General features: G+C 39.4%; 1 protein-coding gene and 1 long non-coding RNA gene across 2 annotated transcripts in view; one reads left to right on the plus strand and one right to left on the minus strand.

Annotated features, from left to right (window-relative positions):
- THOC1 (THO complex 1) overlaps positions 1–2,781 on the minus strand; it is a 54,641-nt gene extending 51,860 nt beyond the window's left edge. The window contains exon 1 of the mRNA XM_038543697.1: positions 2,634–2,781. Coding sequence (XP_038399625.1) covers positions 2,634–2,687 — 54 coding nt within the window. The 5' untranslated portion in view covers positions 2,688–2,781. The remainder of the gene's footprint in view (positions 1–2,633) is intronic.
- LOC119872605 overlaps positions 2,759–21,795 on the plus strand; it is a 77,774-nt gene continuing 58,737 nt past the window's right edge. The window contains exon 1 of the long non-coding RNA XR_005362583.1: positions 2,759–3,079. This is a non-coding gene — a long non-coding RNA (uncharacterized LOC119872605). The remainder of the gene's footprint in view (positions 3,080–21,795) is intronic.

The raw sequence follows: 21,795 nt of genomic DNA on the forward strand, positions 1-21,795 counted from the left end.
AAAATAGCATGTAAGTGGAAAGATTTTTGCCTATTGTTTACTGAAAAACATCACTCATCAACAGTATATTTAACTAGAAACACTTACACTTGGGAAAAACTATCAGTCATTCCATCAATAATTCTTATTCAAATGCCACTTAATGATGCAAACTCTAATCACTTTAAATTTGACAAGAGCTTACCAACTAGACTTTCTTATTCCAGGCTTTCCCTCCTTACCATTTCTTTACATATCACATTCATGAGAGTATTCTACTTTTTTTTTTTTTCTAAATCTCCAAATGGCTCCTTATTTACAGGCTTTGGTTTTAAAATTTCACAGCTCCCTCTCAAGGTCCTTGATGCTATCACCTTCAATCTATCCAATCTTATTTCCCACTACCATCTAACATACAGTTTCCACTAAGGTCTAGACATTTTTTCATTATTTTCTACCAAGCTCACTCTAGTGTATTCATTCACTGTTATTCCCACCTGCTCATGCAAATCCTATCCATTCTTCAAGACCCATCTCAAGTCCCATCTTCTCTAGTTTTGCTCAGCCCAAGTCTCTAACACACAGTCAACACTGAATACCTGCTAATTGTCTTAGTCATAAATGAAAGTCAAGATAATAAAAAGGGGATTCTGACTCAGTAGCTAGACCATGTAACTTCTGACATCCGGGTTGTAAGTCAAGCCCTACTTTAGGTGTAGAAATTATTTAAAAATAAAACCTTAAAAAAAAAAGAAATATGAAAGACAAAAATACTGCAAAGTCTTTCATTCTGTAGAAACTCACATACACTTGGAAAGTTATCTCACTACCCCCAGGAATTCGATTTACACTGGAAATGTCCGTTCCTGACTCTGCCAAGAGTAGACTGTATAATCCTCGGCATATGCCAAGAGTAGACTGTATAATCCTCGGCATATCTCCTTATCTCTTTGTGCTTCAATTTCTTTACCAGTTAAATAAGGGGGCTGTCGGGCAGCCCTGGTGGCCCAGCAGTTTGGCGCTGCCTTCAGCCCAGGGCCTGATCTTGGAGACCCTGGATCGAGTCCCACTGCCGGCTCCCTGCATGGAGCCTGCTTTTCCTTCTGCCTGTGTCTCTGCACCCCTCCTCCCGCCCCCACCCCGTGCCTCTTATAAATAAATAAATAAATAAATAAATAAATAAATAAATAAATAAATAAATAAGCAAGCAAGCTGTTGTAGATGCCTGGGAACTTAGAAATACAGACTTTCAGGCTCTATTTCAGACCTACTACACCAGAATCTACATTTAACAAGATCTCCAGGTGATTCCACTGTACATTACACCTTAAGAAGCACGGGACTAGATGATCTCAAATTAAATGGTCCCCTCCAGGACTAGTATATTCGGTATTTCTTTTTTTTTTTTTTTTAGATTTTATTTATTTATTCATGAGAGACACAGAGAGAGGGGCAGAGACACAGGCAGAGAGAGAAACAGGCTCCTCACAGGGAGTCCAATGTAGGACTCGATCCCAAACGCGGGGATCACGCCCTGAGCCGAAGGCAGACGCTCAACCGCTGAGCCACCCAGGTGTCCCCATATTGGATATTTCTAACAATTACTCTTAGCAGAATTTCAGAGCACCAGGGATTGCAGAAAAATACACAGAAAGAAAACGATTCTGAAGACATAAACGAGATATTACTTGGTTAACAAACGAACGCTCTTTGCATGGGATAAAAAAATAATGTGCACACAAGAAAACTCTTTATTCTGGCGTCACTAAAACTAGGTAAGCACAGTTAACTATTCAAGTAGTTGAATCATAACTTGAAATATTGGCGCAAATGCTAAAAACAAATACAGGCAAGCAACTCAGAACAGGGTTCTTCATGCTCTGATGGGCAACGTAAAATGAACACTGGGTCTGACGTCAGAAACACGAGCGAAGTACATCACCTTACTTTTTTTGGGGGGAGGGGGTGTGATCTCAATTTCCAGCTCATCTACCAGGCTTTAATAGAACTTTGCCTACTTCACAGTGCTATTCAAAGAGTTAAATACGCTAACATGAAAACGCTCTGTAAGGCTTTCCCCAAATGCTCAAACTACTCTTCCAAACTGTGTAAGTATAAAATGACATCCAGCAACAATCCCCAAGCTGATCTCTCTGCCTTTTCCTACTTAGGATCTCGTTAATCTCTTGGGAGCGAGATACGGAAGGCTAAAGGCTGGTGAATAAGCGACCGAGATCCACGACTTGGCAGCTGAGGAGGCGGAGCGCGAGCCAGTCCCCTGGGCTAAGATCACTCCCGCCCTCACCCGTAAGCAATTTTGGAGACACCTGTCCGGCTAAGCGAGCACTGCGGAAGAGCTCGACCGCACCGGAGGTCGTGTGCGGATGAGCCCTCCACGCGGGGCACAAAGGCGCCCAGACCGCGAGGTTCAGAGACCTGCCGACAGGAGGACGGAGGCGGACAGCACGGGACGCACGGAAGAGACAAGTAATGCGTCTTTCCCACCTCCCCGCCCCCGACGGGGCCGGGAGCCGACACCGCGGGGCACACACCTCAGTTCCCGCCTTACTCCAGGGCAAAATTCGAGTATTTTCTGGGAGAGGAGGAAAAAGATAGAGCCAGGTCAGAGCCGCACCCTCCCACAGCCCACTAACCGTGAACCGCGTCCGCGCTTCGGGCAAACTGAAGAGCGGCGGCGTCGGAGACATCTTCCCGGCTGCGCGTGCCCGCCACCGCGCTGCGGCGCCCGCCGATGACGTCAGGCGGGAGCAGCGAGATCGCGCTGTCCGAGCGCGGCTAGAGCGGCCTGTGAGCCGAGGGCTAGGCCCGCTGGCGGCCGGGAGCCTCGCTGGTGACAGTTCGGCCGGCCGTTGGCGGGGCTGAGTCAGCCACAGCGTGCTCGGTCCGGATTCGTGGAGCGCCCTCGGGGTGACGGCATAGGGGCGTCCTGGCCCTGTCGGCGTGGTGCTGCCTGGCGGGGACTAGGCCCTCGCGCGCACCTGCGGTGATTTTCCGGCTCTGGGGAAGCTGGGCGAATGGCGGCCAGTCAGGCTTACTGAGTCGCGCGGGAAGGTCACCTCGGCCTGGGAATCCAGGGCAGGTGGGTCATCCGGGGGTGCCCCTGGCGGGTGAAGTGGGGGCGGTGCCTGTGAGCCCCGGACGGCAGTCATTCTCGCCGAGGGAGTGCTCTTAGCTGCTGCCTTGCTGAGTAGTTAGTCCACGGACCCTGTAGCTTAGGAGCAGTTCCCTCTTCCGTGAAGTAGAAATAATGCCCGTTTTACAGGACTGTGGAAAAGCACAAATGAAATAATGAAAGCAAATGTGGCTTCTATGGGACTAGGAGTATCATTGTCAGTTTTTTTTTTTTTTTTAAGATCTTACTTGTTTATTCATGAGAGACCCAGGCAGAGGGAGAAGCAGGCTCCACGAAGGGAGCCCGACGTGGGACTCGATCCCGGGACTCCAGGATCACGCCCTGGGCTGACGGCGGCGCTAAACCGCTGAGCCACCCGGGCCGCCCCTCCTTGTCAGTCAGTATCTTAGTGTCCGTTGACTTTTCTGCATAGAGAGGCCTCTGCCGAGAATTTGCAGTTCTCGGCGCTCATTTGCAAACGGGCGGCACCCGTTACAAAAAACGCTTTCTCCTCAGCAGTTTCCTCCCCTGTCGCCTCACTGGAGAGGCGTGGCCAGGGAGACGCCAAGCGGCACTAACTTTGTCGGTTGGAATCATGCTGCGGAGAAAGCAGCACCGACCGGAACACTCAGTACTGTTCCCTCCCATGTATACCTTCTCCCTTCATTGGCATCTAATAAGAATACAGGAAGCTTAACCAAAAGATAACTTTGCATAGTTTTGCCCATAAGTTGGAATTGTCAGACAGTGGTGGCTACCTGAAGCATTACAATCTTGTTTAGGAATCAACTGAATCATTCAAGTTTGAGTGTATGACTTAAATTCCAAATCGGCTGGAAAAAAACAAAAACAAAAACAACAAAACCCAAACCTGGTATTAACTGATTTAATAGGTAGCTGATGTAATAAGATTATTATTATATTACAGATTATTATTAACTGGAGCACAGCTAAGACCTAAGAAGTAAATAATTTTTCTGGGGACGCCTGGGTGGCTCAGGGCTCCGGAATTGAGTCCCACGTTGGGCTTCCTCACGGGGAGCCTGCTTCTCCCTCTGCCATGTCTCCGCCTCTCTGTCTGTGTGTCTCTCATGAATAAATAAAAAAGTAATAATTTTTCTTTTTTTTTTTTTTTATAAGAACCCAACGTAAGGTTTCTTGACTCATTCACCAAAGCCCAGTGACTTAGAATTAGAATTCTCTTTTTTAATTCTGCAAACATCCATTAGGCACTTTGTATATTGTGGACAGTATTTGTTAAATGAATAATAAATATTTGAACAAATTATTGAATGAGCAGAATAACACAGCATAATTCTTTTTTGGGGATCTCTAGTTGACATAAATAATTTCAGTGAGGAATCCCTGGGTGGCTCAGCAGTTTAGCGCCTGCCTTCTGCCCAGGGTGTGATCCTGGAGTCCCAGGATCGAGTCCCACGTTTGGCTCCTTGGATGGAGTCTGCCTCTCCCTCTATCTATGTCTCTCATGAATAAATAAATAAAACCTTAAAAAAATAATAATTACAGTTTACAATTTCTGTCATGAGCAATTTAGATCATAGCTACCATAAGCGACCAAAAGAGAGAATCAATACCATATTTGGTGGTCAAGGAGCCTTTGTGGAGAAGATAGACTATGAGCTGGTCCTTGAAAACTGGACCTGGCAAAGAGTGAATAGGAGAAACCTTCCCAATGGAAGGAATGGTATGAGCAGAAGTGTGGAAGGGAGAAGGCACAAAGATAGCCATTTATTTTGACTATAACATTGGGTTCTGCACAGAAATAGAGCTGAAGAGTTTAGCTGGAACTAGATTGTATTAATGTTTGAGGCCAAAAAATGTTACAGGTTTAAAAATGGCTTTTATGGGAGCACCTGGGTGGTTCAGTATGGTTAACTGTCTGCCTTTGACTCAGGTCATGATCCCAGAGTCCTGGAGCCTGCCATTCCCCCTGCTTATGTTCTCTCTCCCACTTTGTCAAATAAATAAAATCTTTTTTGAAAAATGGCTTTTATAGAAAGTTATTACTGGCAGTATATTTTGGCGTGAAGGAGAAAAATGAACTGTTTTCCTGCTAATTAGCAAAGCAACATCAGATAAAAGAGTAGGGAAAGAAAGGTAATCATCAGGTGACAATGGGGAGTTATATTTGATGAGTGCGGATTTTAGCTTGGGATGACAAAGTTCTGGAGATGGATAGTCATAATGATTGCACAACAATGAATTATATGCTTAAAATAATTAAAATACTAAATTTTATGTATGTTGTACCACAATGAAAACTTGAAAAGCAACCCGTTTTTTTAAAAAGGCAGCAGTCTGCTACTAGATAACTTAAAAAGGGCAAAAACATCAAAAGCATTGGCATGATCTTGAGAACTGAAGATTATATTCACTAAGGCCAAGAAGTAGAGAATGCAGTTTTTGAAAGGTGTGCACCAAAAATCACTATAGTAAAAATATTTTAGCATTTAGATCATGTTAATTAATGTTTATAATTCCAAATGCACTCAACATGAGGTATCTCATTTGGTCCTCTATATGATATTTTGAGGTGTGTAATATTACCTACAATACAATTATCCTACAGTTATTCCATCCATGAGGAAACAAACTCAAAGAGAGGGTTCGTGATAGAGGCAATCAGCAAAATAAGACCAAGAGTTTTGATTCCAAATTTTGTGCTCATTACACTGTTATATTGTCATGAATAATGCTCAAGTTTTACTGAGTACCTCCTTATGACACTTTCTTCTATTTCTATTCCTTACAACAGTATTGCATATAGTTATATAACAGTGAGGAAACAAGTTCAGCTGTCCTAGCTCACTTGGCTAGAGAAAGCTAATTTGGGATTTGGGCCTAGCTTTAATCCCAGAGCCTGTATTTTTCTCAAGTCTTAATTCTGAATCATTATCAAACCATAGACCATTATTGTCCCATAAATTATTGCCTTACAGTCAGATAAGGGTGAGGATCACATTGTTATGACAAAACATTAGGGGTCTTCAAAAGTATGTAATAACACTCAAAAGGCAGACATCCAATGGCACATAACAACTTCACTAATAGTTTTTGAACACCTGTTTTTCCTGGTGAGGTAAAGTGGACCAGGGACTACCTCTCTTAGCAAATACCCTCCAATGAGAATTCTAGGCTTGGTGGTTTAGGTAAGTTCTAAGCATTCACATCACTATTCTTTTCTTTGGTGTCCTTTCACTGGGATTCACGTTACCATTGGCTTGATGACAGAAGAGGACCAAGCAGACAGCTTAGCTTTTTTTGTTCTGGTCTTTATCCTGTAGTCTAGGCCTAAGGAAACTTTTTGTTCTGTGCTCACCGCTACATGAGGATCCATTAGAGCTTTTGCTGGTTCAGGTTTTGGGCCCCAGGCATCTCTCTCTCTTTCTCTCTCTAACTTGAATGGATTGAAATAGAGAACTGATGTTTGAGAGGAAAAGTTGAGCAAACAAAATGAGACTCCTGCATTTGGAGTGGAGTAAAACTTCAAAGAATAAAAATGGAAGACAGATGGCACATTGTATGTATTTGGAACTTAATTTTTTTGGCAAAAGGGGAATTATATGAAAAGTATGTGTGGCTACTGTATTTTTATAAGGTGGTGGCAGTTTTCAAGCATTTTATATTGTTAATATTGTGCTAGTCATTTAATACACATTGTCTACTACCTACCAGGCACAAGTACAATATTACTGGATTATATATCTAGTATTATATTTTATTAAGTTCTAAGTACTGTAAATATTATCTAGTGTACATTGTAAAATCCTATGTGGTAAGCTTGGTTGAACCACACAGATGAGGTGAGAATAGAAGTCACAGAAATGGATGAATAGATGACTGATAAGTCCAGCCTCCCTACAGAGTTAGGTAGAGAATTTGCCTGAAATTGTGCCATTGCTTGGTTTGTTCCTCTCTCCTGTCCTAATACTCTTTCTCCTTCCCTTACTTAAGCTTCTCCTGGCAGCACCTAAATGATTTGCCCACAAATTCTTACTTCAGGTTATGTTCTGAAGGTTCTGACTGTTAAGTTTGGGTTTACTAAGAAGCAGACACCAGCATGGGATTAGTGTGCAAGAGTTTATTATGAAGGGAGCAGGGGCAGACAGAAAAGCCCATGGACCACAACATGGACTTGATACCTGTAGAAGGAAGGAGGGAAGGGAAGAGGGTGAGGTAGGAAGTTTCTGAGTGAAGTGCAGCTCCAATATAGGTCTGACTTTGCCAATGAGGACAAGTAAAGTCAAATTTCTTGTCAGAAGAGTCTTGCAGTTTTCCAGAATGAGCCTGAACTAGGACCTTGCCATGCTCAGTTATTGACTAGAAGCAGCTCTCAGTAAGTTTGGCCTCCATGCCACTGTGGTGGATCCAGAGGCTAGCTGCTAGGGCTGTTGGTCATTTGTGCTCCCTACAGCAAAAAGATCTGAGTTGAGCATTTTCAGGGCCACCACAGTATCCTAGGGTATTCATATAATAATGTTTTATTCATTCATTTTTGGAAAATATTTTCATTTGTTTATTCTCAACAGTAAATATGAACCTGGCACTTTGTATGAAACAGAAGAGTTATTGCCCTCAGGAAGCTTTTGTTCTGTGGGAGAGCAGATTTTTTAAAAATAAATAAATAAAAATATAACAGAATTTAAGCACAACAGCACTCAAGCAATGCTATAAATTCCTGCATAGCATTTATCACACAATGAAATCCTAAGTGCTTTACATGTGTGAACTCCTTTAATCTTCCCAGCAAACTTAAGAGATTTACTCTTTATTAGTCCCAGGTTACAGGTGAAGAACTTGAATGGTGCTGAAGTAACTTAGCCCCCATGGTCACTCAGAATCAAAGGAGTGTGAGACTCAGGCAGACTGTGCTTGGGCAGTATGTAAATAGAATTGTTAGAAAAGACTTCTCTGAGGGAATCATGTAAGTTAAAACTTAAGGGATAGAAAGGCATTAGTTGTTGTATTTGAGAGAGTGGGATTTGGCAGGGGAAAGCAAGAAAACATTCCAAGGAGAAGGTACAGTGTGTGCAGTGGCTTGTGTTAGGAAGGAGGTTGTTAGCATATTTGAGACCTGAAAGAAGGCATGGGAGCACGATGGAAAGCATTAGACAGTAAGGTTGGAGAAATGGACAGGACTGGATTGTTCAGGACTCTGTACTTCACTGGAGTTTCATTCTCCTCTATATGGTATACTATAGCCTGGAATCTCATTGAACGCACAAAAGTTTGTTTTAAAAGTTCTCTGTTTTTCCATAAATTGTTTCAAAGGTGAGTCATTTGCTTTCATTGTCCACCTTGCTTCCACTATGGAGCATCTGATTTCCTTCATGTTAGTGGTGATATCTCATAATGTATTCATGTTTATAAGTGAAGGTCAAAATTGCTCAGTCATAAGAGCTATTTCAGGGGCTGTTCCACTCCTCACTTGCCATTCCCACCCCCTTTCACCCCATTCTTGTAATAGACAAAACAATGGTGGGCATATGACCGGGCCAGGCTAGCAGTAAGTCTTTGAAATTATTTTTCTGTGTCTGAAAAATATGGCTATCATTAGAGTTCTCCTTTATAAACAGTAGGGAAATCTACTGTGGTTAGTGTTTGTAAGTAAAGTAAGTTTTTGGGAGGGTATCAGGAAGCTAATACAACAAAGGTTAAAGTTTGGGCAAGCCTCAATGGAAGCAAGACATACCATCGGTCTTAATGATGCCCTTGCTAATGCCATCTCCAATGGCTTGGCTCTACTCCTGGTTTCTGTGGTCCATGGACACTTGCCATCACATCACTCAACACCCATCACCACACCATGCTGCCACAGCTGTTCTGTATCACCTCGAGTCCTAAAACCTCTTCCTCTAGTTTTGAGATCATGACTGGGAGTATCCGATTGGCTATACTCAGCTCTTGTGTTCATGCTCTAGTTTCCAGAGAAGAGGAAAAGTGATACCTGTTCTTCCTTACCTTTTGTGACACACAATTTACCAAAACTGACAAAGAAATAGGACATAGAATACAACTATTTTAAAGAAATTGAATGTTTAGTAAAAACATTTCCAGAGGGAGATCCCTGGGTGGCTCAGCAGTTTAGCACCTGCCTTTGGCCCAGGGCACGATCCTGGAGTCCCAGGATCAAGTCCCGCGTCGGGCTCCCAGCATGGAGCCTGTTTCTCCCTCTGCCTGTGTCTCTGCTTCTCTCTCTCTCTCTCTCTCTTTCCCTATGTCTATCATGAATAAACAAATAAAATCTTTAAAAAAAAATTTCCAGAGAGCAAACTCCAGGTCTAGATGGCTCCACTGGTAAATTCTATTATAGAAGAAATAATATTAATTTTACACAAGGTTTTTTAGAGAGTAAACCATGAATAGACATTTACCAACTTGTTTTTTAAGCCTAGCATAATTCTGATTTCACAGTCTTAAAAGTATAAGAAAATAAAATTTTGGACTAATGTCCCTTATGAACTTAGGTATAAAAATCCCAAAAGAAAAAAATCCAACAATACATCAAAAGGTGAGTATGTCATGAACAAGTAAGGTTTATATCAGGAATATAAGTTTGGTTTAATATTTGAAATCTATGTAATTCACCGTGTTACCAGAATAAAGGAGAAAAAATATAAGCATCTTTATAGATACAGGAAAAGTGATAAAACTTAACATCCATTCATAATTTTTAAAAAAAATCAACAAAGTAGAAATAAAAAGGAATTTTTCAATCTGATGAAAGGTATCTTAAAAAATCTTAAGGTAACATAATACTGGTAAAATATTGAAATCTTTGCCCCTAAAATCTGGAAGATAATGATGTTCACATTCATCACTTTTTTTTTTAACTTTTTTTTTTAAAGATTTTATTTATTCATGAAAGACCAGAGAGAGAGGCAGAGACATAGGCAGAGGGAGAAGCAGGCTCCATGCAGGAAGCCCCATGTGGTACTTGATTCTGGGGCTCTAGGATTATGCTCTGAGCCAAAGGCAGACGCTTAACCACTGAGCCACCCAGGCGTCCCCACATTCATCACTTTTATTCAACATTGTAATGAAGGCCCTAGCCAATGTATTAACACAAAAAACAACAAAAGACAAGAATTCAACAGGAAGAAATAAAGGTGTCTATTTGGAAATGGCATATTTTTTTTTATGTAGGAAATTCAAAGGCATAAAAAAGCATATAAAAATGAACTATTAGTACTTAAGTTTGACAAGGTAACAGGTTATAAGATCTGTGTTTTGTTTGTAGTAATTCTAAAATTTTGGAAAATAAAGTTTAAATATCATTTTAATAAGATAAACCACATCAAATGCCTAGGAATGAATTTAATATAAAATGTAAAAGAATTTTAAAACATTTCTGAGATAAAGAAGACATGAATAAGTGAAAAAATGAATGATGTTGATGGATTTGAATATTCAATACTGAAAAGGTGTCATTTCTTGACGTATAAATTCAATACATATAATTGACGTATAAATTCAATAAAATCTTAATAAAAAATTCCAGCAAGCATTTTGTAGAAATTGGCAAGCAAATTTTAAAATTTACAAAGACCTGCAAAGGACTTAAAGTAGCTAAGATAATTTTGAAGAAGAGCAAAGAGGAGCTACCAAATTTGGAGATTTTATATAAAGCTATTGTAATAATGTCAATAAAATAATAAGGATAAAAAAGTAGACCAAAGGAACAAAAGAGAGTCCAAAAATAGATTTAAACAGTTGAAGTTTGAAGAAGAGCAAAGAGGGCTACCAAATTTGGAGATTTTATATAAAGCTATTGTAATAATGTCAATAAAATAATAAGGATAAAAAAGTAGACCAAAGGAACAAAAGAGAGTCCAAAAATAGATTTAAACAGTTGGTCACTTGATTTTTTTAAAAGATTTTATTTATTTATTCATGAGAGAGAGAGAGAGAGAGAGAAGCAGAGACACAGGCAGAGGGAGAAGCAGGCTCCATGCAGGGAGCCCAACATGGGACTGGATCCCAGGTCTCCAGGATCAGACCCTGGGCTGAAGGCAGCGCTAAACCGCTGAGCCACCCAGGCTGCCCCAAGGTCACTTAATTTTTAATAAAAGTATAAATAGAATTCAATTTAGAAAAGAAAAATCTTTCTTTTTTTAAGATTTATGTATTTATTTATGATAGAAATAGAGAGAGAGAGAGAGAGAGAGAGAGGCAGAGACACAGGAGGAGGGAGAAGCAGGCTCCATGCCGGGAGCCTGACGTGGGACTTGATCCCGGACTCCAGGATCATGCCCTGGGCCAAAGGCAGGCGCCAAACCGCTGAGCCACACAGGGATCCCGAAAAGGAAAATCTTTCTTTTTTAAAGATTTTATTTATTCAGTTGAGAGAGTGAGAGCAAGCAAGCAGGGAGTGGGAGGTACAGAAGAAGAGGGAGAGAATCTCAAACAGATTCCCTGCCAAGCATGGAGCCCAATGCGGGGCCTGATTCCACGACCCTAAGATCATGACCTGAGCCAAAACCAAGAGTCCAATGCTTGTTAAGCAACTGAGCCACTCAACGTGTTCTGGAAAAGGAGGATCTTTTTAATAGATAGTGCTAGAGAATTGAATATTCACTTGAGGAAAAAAAGAACCTTGGCCTCTACCTTTCGTTATGTACAAAAATAACTTTGAAATTCAGTGAAAAAGAGAGTAGAAAAACAATAGAAAAGAAATGAAACTAAGTTGTTTTTTTGAAAAGATACAGTTGACAAACCTTTAGCTAGATAAAAAAAAAAAAACAGACTCAAAAATTAATGAAAGAGAAGATGTTGCAATTGATGTCACAGGAATGAAAAGGATCATGAGACTACTATGAACAATTATATACCACCATACTTGATAACCTATAAGAAATGAGTAAAATACTAGAAACAACATACCAAGAATGAATCATGAAAAGGGCAGCCCAGGTGGCTCAGTGGTTTAGTGCCACCTTCCACCCAGGGTGTGATCTTGGAGTCCTGGGATCGAGTCCCACGTCGGGCTCCCAGCATGGGCCTGCTTCTCCCTCTGCCTGTCTCTCTGCCTCTCTCTGTGTGTGTCTCTCATGAATAAATACATAAAATCTTAAAAAAAAAAAAGAATGAATTATGAAGAAATAAAGCCTGGTCAAACCTGTAATTAGTAAGGAGATTAAATTTAGTAAATCAAAAACCTCCCAATAAGCAGAAGCCTACGACCAGATGGCTTTACTGGTGAATTCTATCAAACATTTAAAGAATTAATGCCAAGCCTTAAACTCTTCCAAATAATTGAAGAGAAGGTAATACTTCCAAATGAGGTCAACATTACCTTGATACAAAAGCCAGAGGAAGACCTGCAAGAAAGGAAACTACAGGTCAATATCCTTGATGAAGGATATTGCATAAAATGCATAAAAATGCTCCACAAAATACTAGCAAGCCAAATTCAATAGCATTAAAAGGATTATACCCCACGAGTAAGTGAGATTTATTCCTGGAATGCAAGGATATAAACATATGCAAATCAATAAATGTAATAAACGCACCACCTTAATAGAATGATAACAATTATGTGATAATTTCAATAGATGCAGAAAAAATTAAATTCCTTTCATGATAAAAACTCTTAACAAATTAGGTATAGAAGGAATTTACCTCAACATAATAAAGGTCATATACGGAAAGCCCACAGCTATCATACTGACAGCTTTTCCTCTAAGCTCAGGAACAAGACAAAAATGCTGGTTCACAGGGTCCTCAGGAGCTTCCGAGTTATAAACTGAAAATGGACCCCACATGCAGAGGGCAGGAAAAGACTGAAGAAAGAGGCAGGCCACTCCAGATTGGTAGGTGGTGGGTTTACTAAGGAAGGGAACTTATGTATGAAGCTTGACTTGGATGGCAGCAAGAATGTAGATCTCCATACTTGCCCACTGAATCTTAAAAGTTTATATAAAGGCCTTAACTGGGTTCAGTCACATATACTGTCCAGTTAGTCTTAACATCACATCACTATCATGAGGCTATGCTCTTGGGGCAACCTCAGGGAGAAGGGAAGCCAAGCAGAATGCACATTCCATGGACAGGGGAGAGGGCAAGGAGCCTCTGATTGTCAGGTCCAGCTCAGGGATCAACTGACTGTTAGGTCATCTCGATGACACCCGCCCCCCGCAACACTCTACCCCTTGTGATTGGCTTTTATAATCTCACATGCCCCCTTCTTCTGCAGTGGGCCTTGAGCAGTCAGCAAGGGGTTTCACTGGCCTGGATGTGGCTATCCAGCTGCATTAGGGGCAGTTGCCTCAGCAACAATATAGGCATATTTAAGAGAAAACAGAATAAGACAATAATTTTTTTAATCAGTGACAATTTTTTTTTTTCACCAGGACTTATTTATTCTCTAAGCCAGAGGGTCAGATCACCTAGGGTTATTTCCTTGTGTCCTGTGATTTAAATAAAGATGACACATTAGCAGAATGTGTAAGATGAAAATTCATTTTAATGTAATTGACAAGGAATTTTGGTTATTGCTGTGATATACATTGTAAAATTATGACTGATAACATTGTACCAGGACATATCAGATTTTTAGGAATTTTGTACAAATAAGAAAGAAACTTTAGCATCGTTTCTTATTTGACAATGCTTTCCATGAGCTTTAATGCATTCAGATGTGCATAGTTATATAAAGTGTAGCTCTTTTAATGGAGAGACTCCGTTTTCTTAAGTAGTCAAAGACCTGATAAAGGCAAAACACAGAATCTTTGTTTTTTTTATGGTAGATTACATCAAAGATAAAAACCTTTTTTCCAATTTCTTATTAAGAGCAGACAATCTCAGAAAACTTTGTCCTTTTAGTGGAGAGAACACCAAATTGTAATTTTCCACCAGTATACTTTTGGTATTAAAATACTTTTTTCTTCTTTTAACCTTTTTAACCTTTTCTGTCTCTTTTTTTTCTTTTTAACCCTGGGCAGTGTTTTGCTTCTCTACTGAGGTTTACATTTCAAAGAAATAAGATTTATGACCTCAAGGGACAGAGAAATAATATAAGTTTTCTTCTAAGAGTTTTTTGGTCATTGCTATTTAAAATTTTCCTTTATACTAGGGGTCAGTTGGCTTGGGCGTGAGTCCATCAATCACCACATCTTCCTCCTCATAATTTTTGCAGAGATTCTGCCTCTTAGCATCCAAATCAGGCTTTATCCAAAGCACCTTGTGCCTTCCTAACTTTTCAAAAATACTTATAAAATAGTCTCCAGGGCAGCCCCTGTGGCCCAGTGGTTTAGCACCACCTTCAGCCCAGGGTGTGATCCTGGAGACCCGGGATTGAGTCCCACATCAGGCTCCCTGCCTGGAGCCTGCTTCTCCCTCTGCCTGTGTCCCTCTGCCTTTCTCTCTCTCTCTCTCACTCACTCTCTCTCTGTCTGTCATGAATAAATAAATAAACTCTTAAAAAATATAGTCTCCAACTTATTACCCTGATCTTCTATTTTGTCTGCTAGCCCTAAAGCTAGCAGACCAGTGGACACTTGCACTTCCTTCTCTAACCTTAGCTCTTCTAACTTTCTAACTTAAGCTTCAGCATCTAGTTGGGCATGGTGGCCAGCTTAATTGCACGTAGTAGAGGCCAACCCACCATGGCAGCCATGTTTCCCTACTTTGCTGCAGTGAGCTGTGTGCAGTTTCTCAAACTAGCTCATTAAAGCATTTAATTAAAATAATTAAAGTATTTTTGTGGTGTCCCTGCACTCACATGGTAGTCCACCTACAGAGAGGTCGACAGCCAACTTAGGATTTTCTCCATGAATTCCTCTTTCCCAAGGCCCATTTCTTTGGTTTCCTGTCTGGCTCACTAATTGTTGGTTCACAAGCTGCTTAGGAACTTCCCAGGTATACTTTGAAACTGGCCCTTATACATGGAGGGCAGAGAGAAACCAAAGAAAGAGACAGGCCACTTCAGATTGGTATGGCAGGTTTAATAAGCAGGCAACATACATCCGAGGTTTACCTTTGGTGGCTGAAAGAGGAGTAGATCTCTGCACCTGCCTGTCAAGTCTTAAAAGTTTATACAGAGGCCCTAACTGGTTTTAGTCACATAAACCATGCAGATGGTCTCAATATCACATCACTATCACAAGGCTGTGTCCTTGGGGCAGTGTCTAGGAGTGGGAAAGGCAAGCAGAATCCACATTCCAAGGGCAATTACTGTCCAGCTCACAGATCTACCAGTGATCGTTGTTTCTCAATGACCATTCCTAACAATGCCTACTCTCACCATTCCTATGCAGTATAGTACTGGAAGTCTTACCCAGAGCAATTGGGAAAGAAAAAGGAGATAAGAGGCACTCAAATTGGAAAGGAGTAAGTAAGATTGTTTCTGTTGCAAATGACATGACTTTGTATATAGAAAACTCAAAAGACTCTACCATGGAGATCCCTGGGTGGCTCAGCGGTTTAGCGCCTGCCTTTGGCCCAGGACATGATCCTGGGGACCCGGGATCAAGTCCCACATTGGGCTCCTGGCATGGAGCCTGCTTCTCCCTCTGCCTGTGTCTCTGCCCGCACACCCTCTATGTCTATCATGAATAAATAAATAAAATCCTTTTTTTTTAAAAAAAGAGAAAACTCAGACTCTACCAAAAATGCTGCTAGAACTAATGATTTTAGTAAAGTTGCAGGATATAAAAATCAATGTACAAAAATCAGTTGTGTTTCAATGCAGTAACACTGAACTACCTGAAAAAGAAATTAAGAAAAAAATTTCATTTAGAACAGAAAAAGGATTAATACTTTTGAGTAAACAACTCAGAAGATGAAAGAAATATTGATGATAATTAAAAAGACACAAATAAATGAAAAGACATCCCATGTTCATGGATTGGAAAATTAATACGTGTGCTACTCAAAGTGACCTACAGCTTCAATGCAATGCTAATCAAAATTCTAACGTCTTTTTCATGGAAGCAGAAAAAAAATCCTAAAATTCATATGGAACCATAAAAGACCTCAAGTAGCTGAAGCAATCTTGAGCAAGAATAAAATTGAAGGTATCACATGGGATGCCTGGGTGGCTCAGCGTTTTGGTGCCCGCCTTTGGCCCAGGGTGTGATCCTGGGGTCCTAGGATCAGGTCTTGCAGCGGGCTCCCTGCGTGGAGCCTGCTTCTCCCTCTGCCTGTGTCTCTGCCTCTCTCTCTCTCTGTGTCTCTCATGTATAAATAAATAAAATCTTTTAGAAAAATAAAAGAGGGCATCACATAATAGTACACATTTTCAAAATATATTATGAAGTTATAGCAATCAAAACAATATGGCATTGGTACTATCACAGTCATATAGGCCAATTGAACAGAATAGAGAGTCTCCAAAAGAATCTATGCATATATTGTGAAATGATCTTTATGTGTATGGATGCCCAAGATACACAAGGGGGAAAGGATGGTCTCTTCAATAGATAGGGTTAGGAAAACTGGATATCCATATGCAGAAGAATGAAATTGGACCCTTATCTCACACCATATACAAAAATTAACTCAAAATGGATTAAAGACTTAAATGCAAGACCTAAAACTATAAAATGGCTAGAAGGAAGCATAAGGAAAAAGCTTCTTTTTTTAAAAAAAATATTATTTTAGAGAAAGAGGGAGAGCAATCACTGGGGAGGGGGTAGGAAAAAGCTTCTTGGCATTACATTTGTGTAGGCAATGATTTTTTTAATACAACTCCAAACCACAGGCAACAAAAGCAAAAATAGACAAGTAGGAGCGCATCAAATTAAAAAGCTTCTGCACAGCAAAGGGAACAAAAGAGTGAAGAGACAATTTATGGAACAGTAGAAAATATTTGCAAGCCATACATCTGATAAGGTGTCAATATCTAAGATATATAAGGAACTCAACTCATCAGCAAAAAAACAAATAATATTCCAGATAAAAGTGGGCAAATAACCTAAATAGACATTTATCCAAAGGAGAAATAAAAATGATCAATAGATATATGGAAAGGTGTTTAACATCACTATTCATCAGGGAAGTGCAAATCAAAACCTCAGTGGTAGGGTGTCTGACTGGTTAAGTGTTTGACTCTTGATGTCAGCTCAGGTTCATGATCTCAGGATTTTAAGATTGAGCCCCTTTTCAGGCTCGGCACTCAGTACAGTCTGCTTGATTCTCTCTCTCCCTTTGCCCCTCCCCTACTTGAATGCACACTCTAACATAGATGTACATAGATAATATAGATATGTACATATATACATACAATCTTTCTTAAAAACCTCAGTGGGGATATCCCCTCACACTTGTTAGAATGATTTTTTTTTTTATTGGTGTTCAATTTACTGTTAGAATGATTATTATCAAAAAGTCCAAAGATAATGAGTCTTGCTGAGGATGTGGAGAAACAGGAACCTTTGTACACTGTTGGAAATGCAAAATTGTGCAGCCATTGTGGAAAATGGTATGGAGGTTCTTCAAAACATGAAAAATAGAACTACCATAAAATCCAGCAATCCCACTTTTGGGTATGTATCTAAAGAAAATTAAACCAGTATCTCAAAGAGATATCTGCACTCCCATTTTTATTACTGCACTGTTCACAGTAGCCAAGATATGGAAACAACGTAAGTGACTGTCAGTGAATGATGGATAAAGTAAATATGATTGATACACACACACAATGGAATATAATTCAGTCTTAAAGTAAATTCTGTTGTGATAAGGAGGATATTATGCTAAGTGAAATAAGCCAGACACAGAAAGACAAATACCATATGATTTCATGTATATGTGGAATCTAAAAAAGTCAAACTCATAAAAGCAGAGAGTAAAATGGTGGTTGCCAGGGCCTGGAGCATGGGGGAAAGGGAAAGATACTGGTCAAACGGTACAGACTTTCAGTTGTAAGATGAATAAGTCCTGGGGATCTAATGAATAGCATGGTGACTACAGCTATTAATACTATATAGTATGTAGATGATCCCATGACTTACAGTGATTTGACATAAGGTTTTTTGACTTTATGATGGTGCAAAAGTGATATTTATGCATTTAGTAGAACTTCAAACTTTGTATTTCAGTCTTTTCCCAGGCTGAGGATATGCTCTCTGATTCTTGTGATGCTGGGCAGCCTAGTAGACTGTGGCCACGTGATCAGGAGGGTAAATAACCCACACACTTAAAACCATTCTGTACCCATGCAACCATTACAATATATTGTAATAGTCGCACTTTCAGTATAATATCCAATAAATTACATGAAATATTCAGTATAATATCCAATAAGTTACATGAAATATTCAACTTTATTATAAAATAGGCTTTGTGTTAGATGATTTTGCCCAACTATAGGCTAATATAAGTGTTCTGAGCACATTTAAAGTAGGCTAGGCTAAGCTCTGATGTTTGGTAGTTAGTTATATTAAATGCATTTTTTGACTTATGGCATTTCAAGTTATGGGTTTATCAAGATGTAACCTCATTGTAGGTCAAGAAAGAGCTATACTTAAAATTTGCTAAGAAAGTAGATCTTAAGTATTTCCATTACACACAAAAAGGGTGACTTTATGAGATTGTAGATATGTGAAGTAGCTTGACTGGGGTAATCATTTCAAAATGTACATGTATATCAAAACATGTACTCAATGTAAAAAATGAAAAAATCCAATTAAAAATTGAACAGAGGAACTGCATAGACATTTCTCTAAAGAAGACATACAGATGTTTAATGTCACTAATCATCAGGGAAATTCAAATCAAACCCACAATGAGATATAACTTCACACTTGTCAGAATTGACCATTATGAAAAAACAAGGTGGGCGGTTGGGTGGCTCAGTCAGTTAAGTGTCTGCCTTTGGCTCAGATCATGATCCCAGGGTCCTTGTATTGAGCCCTGCATCAGGCTCCCTGCTTCTCCCTTTCCCTCCACCTGCTGCTTTCCTTGCTTGTGCTCTCTCAGTCTCTCTCTCTCTCTCTGTCAAATAAATAAAATCTTAAAAAAAAGAAATAAGTATTGGTGAAGATGTGGAGAAAAGGGAACCCTTATGGCACTCTTCATGGGAATGCAAAATGGTGTAGCCACTGTGGACAACAGGGCAGCCCCGGTGGCCCAGTGGTGATCCTGGAGACCGGGGATTGAGTCCTGTGTCGGGCTCCCTATACGGAACCTGCTTCTCTCTCTCTCTCTCTCTCTCTCTCTCTCTCTCTCTCTCTCATGAATAAATAAATAAAAATCTTTAAAAAAAAAAAACTAAAGACGGAACTACCATATGATCCAGTAATTCTTCTGGGTATTCATCTGAAGAAAACAAACACTAATTCAAAAAGATACGCACCTCTATGTTCATTACTATATTTACAATTGTCAAGACATATGTTCATCAATAGGTAAGTATTCATCAATGGATAAATATAAAAAGATGTGTGTGTGTTTGTACATACACATACATCTATATATGCAGTGGAATATTACTCAGCCATTCAAAAGAATGAAACTTTGCCATTTATGACAGCATGGATAGACCTAGAGGGTATTAGGCTAAGTGAAGTAAGTTAGAGAAAGACAAATACTGTATGATTTCACTTATATATGGAGTTTAAAAAAACAATTAAGCAAAACAAAACAGAAACAGACTGATACAGAAAACAGTCTGATGATTGCCAGAGGGGAAATGTACGAGAGTGGCGGCTGGACAAAATATAGGAAAGGATTAAAAGGCACCAACTTCCAGTTATATAATAAAGACATGGGAATTCAATGTACAGCATAGGGAATATAGTTAATAATATGTAACAACTTTGTATGGTGACAGATGGCAACTAGATTTATCATGATGATCATTTCATAACATATCTAAATGTTGAATCACTATGTCACACTTGAAAGTAATGTAATACTGTAAGTCTACACAAAAACAAAAAAGTCCTATTGTACACTTTAAATATATATAACTTTGTTAATTCTTCTTCAGTAATCCTGGAAAAAATTAAAAATTGCCCCACCAGATACCAGTTTATTAGAACCATAGAAACTAGATACCATAGTAATAGTTTAGGAAAAGATAAACACAACAATGAAAGACTATAAGGAGCCTCCAGACAGACCCGCATATATGTGGAAACCTTATCTACATTTCATTGTATCATATTATAAGACACTGTAGGGAAATGGAAGATTGTATGATAAATCATTCTGTGAGAATTGGTTGTCCATATGTGAAAAAAAAGTAAAAATGGATCCCTTGTATTATACAAAAATAAAATCCAGGTGGACTAAAGACATATTATGAAATGTAAAATTAAATTATTTAAAAAATATCCTGATTACCTTGGAGTAGGGAGGGATTTTTCAAAATACAAAAACATAAACCATAAAGGGAAAGATAGATAATTTTGGCTACTTTAAAATTAATTTCAGCTCATCAAAAGATACCATAAAAAATAGAAAGTTGGAACTTAATAAGAGTGGAGAAGATATTTACAACTCAAATGGCCAGTGATTAATGACTAGAACATATCGAAAACCTTAAAATCAATAAAAAAATAGCAAACCACCAAGTTAAAAATGGCAAAAGATAGGGGCACCTGGGTGGCTCGGTGGTTGAGCATCTGCCTTTGGCTCAGGTTGTAATCCTGGGGTCCTGAGATTGAGTCCTGTGTCAGGGTCCCTGCAGGAAGCCTGCTTCCCCCTCTGCCTATGTCTCTGCCTCTCATGAATAAATAAAATCTTTTAAAAAGTGGCAAAAGATGTAAACAGGAAATTCATACAGAAGAGGAAATATGAAAATATTCTAACCTCACAAGGAATCAGGGAAATGCGTAAAATAATGCTGAGATAGTGTTTTCTCATCTGTCAGAATGGCATGAGTTAAAAAGCCTGATAAATGTGGTTGAGGAAGTGGAGCTCGTATCTTCAACTGATGGAAATGTAATCTGGTCCAACCATTTTGGAAAAGATTTTGACATTCTAGTAAGATTGAAGATGTAATGCCCTTCAATCCAACTATTCCACTTTGGGTATAAACACTAGCAGTTCTGTGGATCACCAAGGAAAAGGCATTTTACAGATGAAGGGTTTTGTTTTGTGTGTGTGTGTGTGTGTGTGTGTGTGTGTTTGCCATTAAAATATGATCATTTAACATACTTTGTCTCTTTCTATCCACAATAGCCCGTTACCTTAAATTTCATTGGATACTTTCTTTGAAGTAACTGATTCTTACCACAAGAGGTCAGCATTTGTGTAGAAATATTTTCCCCCAAAGTGGTGTAGTGAAAAAACTGAGTGGAAAAGAAGTGAGCTTTTTGTGTTTAGATGTATTCCTGTCTGAAGTGGATTCTGGTACTGATCTTCAACTGCCATAGTCAATATAAATTTTAAGTAAGTTATTACAGAAAATGATACATACAGTGCTGCATTAGGATACTTGATTTTTGTGAGTTCTGAGCATCCAGCAGTTCCATGCTGCAGATCCCTTTGATGATATTTTTCTTTAAAGGAGTTCCTCTAGTATTAGTTTAAAAAATAAGTGATACATACCCACATTGGGGGCAATTACGAAGTTATTATCTCATGAAGTTTGTGACCTCCTTGCTAGCATGGATTATATTTATGAATTCCTCTTAGAAAAAGCACTTTGCCTTCAGGGCTGGAGGAGGTCTCTGCCACTTGGTTCTTGTTAGACTTTCCACTACAGTGTGTCT

Source organism: Canis lupus, chromosome 7, assembly GCF_011100685.1.
Source record: "Canis lupus familiaris isolate Mischka breed German Shepherd chromosome 7, alternate assembly UU_Cfam_GSD_1.0, whole genome shotgun sequence".
NCBI lineage: Eukaryota > Metazoa > Chordata > Mammalia > Carnivora > Canidae > Canis > Canis lupus.